Source organism: Pseudomyrmex gracilis, unplaced genomic scaffold (genome assembly GCF_002006095.1).
Source record: "Pseudomyrmex gracilis isolate BER0280 unplaced genomic scaffold, ASM200609v1 scaffold_2, whole genome shotgun sequence".
Classification (NCBI taxonomy): domain Eukaryota; kingdom Metazoa; phylum Arthropoda; class Insecta; order Hymenoptera; family Formicidae; genus Pseudomyrmex; species Pseudomyrmex gracilis.
This window is the reverse complement of record NW_018020586.1, coordinates 1,748,390-1,754,920: the sequence shown is the minus strand read 5'-3', so window position 1 is coordinate 1,754,920 and position 6,531 is coordinate 1,748,390. Positions and strand designations below refer to the sequence as shown.

The 6,531-nt window shown below is 39.1% G+C and overlaps 1 protein-coding gene across 3 annotated transcripts; it reads left to right on the top strand.

Moving 5' to 3' along the window:
* Positions 1 to 2,090: 2,090 nt before the first annotated feature.
* LOC109853440 (achaete-scute complex protein T3-like) lies at positions 2,091 to 5,518 on the top strand. 3 transcript variants are annotated; one of them, XR_002250117.1, is made up of 3 exons: positions 2,091 to 3,270; positions 4,657 to 4,841; positions 4,945 to 5,518. XR_002250117.1 is itself a non-coding variant. In XM_020425581.1 (2 exons), exon 1 carries the CDS (start codon positions 2,349 to 2,351, stop codon positions 3,231 to 3,233), a length of 885 nt encoding a protein of 294 aa, XP_020281170.1. In that variant the 5' UTR covers positions 2,091 to 2,348; the 3' UTR covers positions 3,234 to 3,270; positions 4,945 to 5,500. The 3 variants fall into 3 exon arrangements, 1 of the variants encoding a protein (XP_020281170.1); XR_002250116.1 differs by having other exon boundaries at positions 4,657 to 4,846; XM_020425581.1 differs by lacking the exon at positions 4,657 to 4,841 and having other exon boundaries at positions 4,945 to 5,500.
* Positions 5,519 to 6,531: the final 1,013 nt, after the last annotated feature.

Below are 6,531 nucleotides of genomic sequence, written 5' to 3'. Positions count from 1 at the left end.
CACTTATATTTCACTCATCACGTTCGCGCTTGGGCATTCTCGGCGTTTCGAGATGCCTATCTCTTTTGCGTTCTCCTTCTTCATGCCCTTATCGGAAGGAGAACCGAAAATGCGCAGCTATTATCTATCCAAACCGTCGGTCGTTCGCCTGACGTTTATTCACGTAGGAATGTCCGGCCTGTACCCTACCGTCCTGCTCTCTATCTCTCTCTTTCTCTCTCTCTCTTGCTCTTTTCTTTCAACTCGCGTCGCCTTTTCGAGAAGGACAGAAATGTAAAAAGAGACGGGAAGAGAACCGCCAGAATTAAAAAGAGGAGGAAAAAAAAAAAGAAACGGGGAGCATATACCTGTTCCACGCGCGAGCACGCACATGTACGAAAGGAGCACACATACGCGAACGAACGCGCGGCTCCTCACATGTCGGCGTGCGCGCGCGTACACATCCCTCACACAAGCGCCCTTAAGCGCACGAGGCTCGATCAAGCACGCGTGCGCCCTTGTACACGCACGGCACGAACACACGCACGCAGGACGCACGCTCCTCCGTTCGGAGGATAAAACCGGACGAGTGAGAGAGAGAGGGGGAGCCAGTGGATGGGAGTAGGCGCGCGCCACGAATGTGAGGAAGGGAGGACGGCTCGCGTCTCTTCCCCTTCCTTTTTGTCGTCATACATATCTTCTTTACTAGTGACGGCAACGAGCGCGTTTTATCACTACTTCTGTGGAAGAGTTTCTTTTGCTGAAGAACTTCTTCGTCTTTTTTGTCACATGAAAGAGTTGGTTTGACAGGAAAAAAAAAAGAATGAGACATGTTTCTTCAGGATGGTCAACTCTTTCACATTATCATCGTAGATTTCGTAGCTTCGCGAAGAAGAAGAATGTTTTTTTATCTAATGTGTTTTTTCTTTTTAAAAAAATTACACATAGAAATAGATGTTCATCAAACTGTTTTTAAGTTTTATAATAACATGTTTGCGATAAACTAAGGTGCTGTAACAAGAAGACCACGTACTCGTGCCCATCGCTATACTCTTCTCTACCGTCGCTGCTTCTCTTTCTCACCGTTGCAAATGTCTCGGGTACTCGTATGTTCCGTGCCACTGGGCTCCCTCATCCTCCTCTGATATCTCTTCGTCTTCTGCACAGCTTCCCTCCAGCCGCAGACCTCTCCATCTCCTCCCACTCCTTGTTCTTCATCATTCTTCTTCTTCTTCGGTATCTGTCCTTGTCGTATGTTGTGTACCTCGTTCTCTCGCCGTCTCGCTCTCTCGACTTGTACCAGGTCTTCGGGCCAGCTTTTCTTTCTCTCTGTAACTGTTCAAATTTCGATGCCCAAGACACCGCAAAGCCGGTGAGGATGTGGACCCTTCATATGTGTGTACACCAGTGTTTCTCACACGAGAATATATCGCAAAACCAACTAAATACATAAACATTGGATCTTACCGATGTATCAATTGTATTTTTTTCTTATACATTGATCGTCTAGAGCGTAGATGAATTCTTACAATCGGTATATGATAATTTGCAGGATTTGATAATGACTAATTTTGTAACTAATTTAATAATAACTAATTTTGTGTCATTTAATTTTATAAATTCGAAAACTCAAAAACCACACAAATAACGTGAATAAAATATTTGTTGTGTAAACGCTTTGCTTATTGAGAAAAACATCATAACTCTACGAAGGAACAAACATATATATACTTTACATCTTTTCCGAAATGAGATTTATCGCCTTTGGCTTATCAACTGTTCAAATATCCCGAGCACACGCCGATGATATGATAGACCTTATCATATCGATAACAGTGCGGTCGTGCTCTGAAATGTAAATCAGTAAACATATCGGGATAGTAGCGGCGAGCTAGAACGACTGAAGATGAGAACCTGAAGTAGGTGTAGGGCCTTTGGGACCGCGGGAGTGGGGAATCACGGGGGTATGAGAGAGCTGTGGGCCTGTAAAACGAGGAAGGGAGAAAGACGGGACTTAACCCGAGACCGGGTATGAGAGCTTCTGGAGGGGATAGGCGCGTGCCCGCCCTGGCTATATAAGACCCCGAACCCTCATTGGTTAAGCATTTCGGGAGCCAGAATCGTACCGAAAGCATCGAGGGTGTAGTTTTTCTTCCTCACACTTTTCTTACCGTTCGATCGAGCACGCCTCGCGTTCTCATCTGTTTCTTCTTCGCGCGTAATAACAAAGTGTTAACAAATCACAATTCGAGCTTGCTCGAACAAAGTTTCTCTTTGGTATCGAGGCAGTGTAATCCAACGAAAGTCGTTCGGCACGCGCTGCTACAATTCCTGCTCCTGAGTGGTGGGGGGGAATTTGGACCCGTGATATGACCCTAGTGGCGTCCAAAGAAGAGAACATCCTACCCATCATGCTGAGTGTGCAGCAGCATCACCATCACGGTCTTCACGCCACCTCGACTGCTCAAACCCATCGCGGCAACGTGATTGTCTCCACCGGCAGTATGCCAGCCAATAGCAACTCGCTGCAGCATGGTTGCAAGCGGTCGAAAATTTACAGCCAGGCCACCGGACCCTACGGCACGGTGCCGCATCAACCTGCTTCAGTTGCCAGGCGAAACGCGCGAGAGCGCAACCGAGTGAAGCTGGTGAACGACGGCTTTGCCAATCTGAGACAACGGATACCGCAGACCGTGGCGCAGGCATTGGGAAGCAGCACTGCCGGCACTCACGGCGGATCCAGAGCTGGCAGCAAAAAATTGTCCAAAGTCGAGACTCTGAGAATGGCGGTGGAATATATTAGGAGTCTTCAGCGTCTTCTGGAGGAACACGACGGCAGTTCGGAAACCAGTGGATCCTCACCCACATCTTCGACGTCCTCGAACTCGCCCACGTGTAGTTCTGAAAACGGCGTCACCTCCGATTCCAGTCATCATCCGGCAGAAATGAGACTGCGGGGTAGCATGAGCACGGAGATCCGTCATCATGGTAGTCCGCACGGGTCTGATCTTCACCGGCATCAACAACTCAGACAGAATTCGAGTCCGACAACCTTCGTTCCGACAACGTGTTCGGAGGCATCGAGTTCGCCAACGCCGAGCTTCGTTTCCGAAACCTCATCGGCCGGGAGTCAAGGTTACAGCACACCCGGCACGCTTTACACAACGCATTCAGACAGTTACGACAATTACGAACCAATGAGTCCGGAGGACGAGGAGTTGCTGGACGTCATTTCCTGGTGGCAGAATCAGTGAGAACGTCTACGTAAACAGCTTTTGCGTTCTTCTTAAGGTTGGTGTAGTGATTTGATAGTTTCACTTTTAATCATATTTTACGAGTTAAGAAATAAACTGAGAACGAAGTGGTACAACATTGATTGTAATTACAAATTTGAAGTTTTCTAAAAAAGTTACACGTGTCGTAACCGTGAATGTCAGTCTCTTTACTTATCGAATATTTTTGTGATTGAATTTGTTGTGAGCTCTCTTCAATTTTAACATACTTTTCTAATTACTTTATATACTTTTTATATTTTAAATATTTTCCAGTATTTTTTTTATAATATAATGTTAAGATTTATTTATACAACTAATTTGTGTCACATTTCCAGAAAAATCAGAAATTATCAATCGATATAGTTGACAGTTCGATCAGTTACTTTCAATATCCAAAATATTGTTTTTTTTTTTTTTTCTATCTTCGCCACCCTCGCTAGTTCAAATAATCGTATATTTCGAAGGGTGAACACACATCGCTATGCTACCGGGGAAGCTCAAAGAAATTTCCGACTAGATTTGTGACCTTGCCCTCGCACAATGGTGCGCGCGAACCCTCGTTGAAACCCTGTCTATTCAAATCGCAGACTCCATTCACCGCGCCACCGAGTATACATTCGAGGAGCGATGCTTTTGTGCCGCGATTTCTTTCACAGTACGTTAATGCGCATACGTATGTGCATGAGTGTCGGTTTCTCTTCTACCGTTTTTTTTTCTGTGACCCCTCGCTCTTCAGCGACGTCTCCAAGTCGCTCGATTCGATCATCAGAAAAGACACTTTTTTCACTTGAATATGTACGTTTATCACCAAATGAGATTTTATTGCATAAATTTTGAGAACAAAGCAACACGTAAACGTTTTAATGTTTTAAATTGAGAAAAAATTATGGTATTAACAATTGCGAAGATAAAAATTATTAATTGTAATAAGAGAGAGAGAGAGAGAGAGAGAGAGAGAGAGAGAGAGACGCGTAGGAAAGTTTAACGTACACTTTGCAAAAAATATAACAGCGTAGAATAAGTAAATGTTTGTAAAATCTTTTATCTAGTATAAAAAAAATATAAGATACGAATATTTTTTTTTAAATACACATCAATAGTAGAAAAAATTCGATTGCCTTCCAAAGCCCGCGTTCGAGCTCGAATCTAATCTTGATGGACGCAACTTTTAGATTTCACATCTCTTATTTCCCGTCTCTCACTTTTTCGTTGACTGTCCTATCCAGGTTTCGCCTCTCTTTTTCACGAGGACGATTTCGTTTGCTGCATTTAACCTGAATGCATCTTTGAGGATATTCCTGTCCCCCGTTTGTCGGTTTTTGAACCGGTACGGATGTTCTCTTCTCTCTCTTTCTCCCTCGTCTCTTTTTTTTCTCTACTTTACTTTTCCTCTCGCTCACAGGGCAGGACTTCTTTGCAGTAAAACCGCCCTTACCTGAAATCATCCCTTACTTCTTTCAACTCGTATACCTGCAGGATTCCTTTTTTTATCATCACTTACCGGCGAGAGAACCGTGATCTACTCGAAAGAATCGATATCACGCTAAAGGCGTGAGCATGTTACTTTCAGGTCGTCTACCTTCGCGTGTAAGGTCTCGGAATGTTTAAAATAAACAAAAAAAATTCTCCGACAGCTGTCTGAGAAAATATTGACTGTGCTTATCTAATAAATTTCTTATTCTTGTTTCAGAAACGAGAGAACGCAAATTACATAATGTGTGGGTCAATGACAAATGAAGCAAACAATATAAACAAAGGTAAACTGAGAAAGCGGCTGTTGTTACGAACAATATGAATAATGTCAATCTAGTCAATCATGACACTCTATTATACTTTGTTGTCTATAAATATAGTTTTTCTAGTGTGTAATATTATCATTAAATTAGTGTAATATAGTCTCTTGTTGTTCGAAACGTAAGAGGCTACAAATTTTCTATTTCTCTATCTTTCAAATATGTATTTTAAAATGTGTCGAGCATCAGTTCTACTTTGAAGTTGAAACTTTAAAGTAGAACTCAGCATTACTTACAAAGATGTATAATTTACATTTCTTTGTAGCCTCTAGTGACTTTATGTTTAGAACTTATTTTTTTGTACCTTTCATTAATTTATTATTTCTTTCTTACGATTGAAAAATACCCCGAAAGTATATTCCAAGTTTTAATTACTTACATCAATTTTTTAAATATTATTTTTTGTTTATAATATCCAATTGCTTGTCATATCGGTTTTTTAAATGTTTTTTCTTTTATTTGGTAAAATAATATCGTAAAAAGTCTCTTTTCATTCAAATTGTTATAAACATGAAACACAATTTTTAATCTATAATTATTTATTCAAAGTGCCTCATTACCCCCGTAATGATTATGTAATTGAGAACACTTTCTCAAATTATTTGTTAACTACTCATGCTATAAAAAAAAAATTATATACGTTAGAAATATTTTTTTGTGTTTTTAAAAAAAATACAAAATACTTATATACGTGAAATATAACACGCTAAAATAAAAATTTGAGTTATAATTAGAAACATGCTTGTGTAGTTGTATATTTACAAAAAAAATTATAAACGCGACTCTCTTAAAGCCTTAAAACGAGTCTAGATAAACTTATGTGATATAAAATGTCTTTCTTGTAATTGTATGCAATTTTTATGTAAAACATTTTGTTGAACGAGTAGTTTATCAATAATTTGAGATTGTTAAGCTCTTGAAATCCGTCTCGACGTGTGTCATAAGTATTTTCTTATATAATATTATGTGGTATAATATTATATACGTATATTACATTTTATTATATGTTATACGATATATTATATAAATTATATTATATATATTATAAATATTTAAACAAAAATATATTATAAAATGTATATACCTATGTTAAAATGATTAAATTGTCTTAGTAATTCTATAGAATCTTTTGTGAATCTATAAAATGACTCTCTTTTCCGGCAATGCTAATAAAAAACTAATGTAAATGTTACTGCTGTCATTATACAAACATTCAGATACAGTTTTGATATTATTTGGATACACCTTATCGAAATAGAACAGAGGAGGAGGAATAATATTATAAATATTATTCTTAAATATAAAACTATATATTATGTAGCATATTGATTTTATGTTACATAATTACTACAAGTGTAATATTTTTGTTGTACAATAATTATATTTATTGTTATATATATTATTATATTATAGTGATTATGTATATTTCTACTGCTAATATCAGGAAAATAATTTTGTATTGTACGATACAACACAACTCTCTA

What these genes read in the sequence shown, in the direction of transcription:
- LOC109853440 (XM_020425581.1), top strand. Translation starts at nt 2,349, where the DNA reads ATGACCCTAGTGGCGTCCAAAGAAGAGAACATCCTACCCATCATGCTG.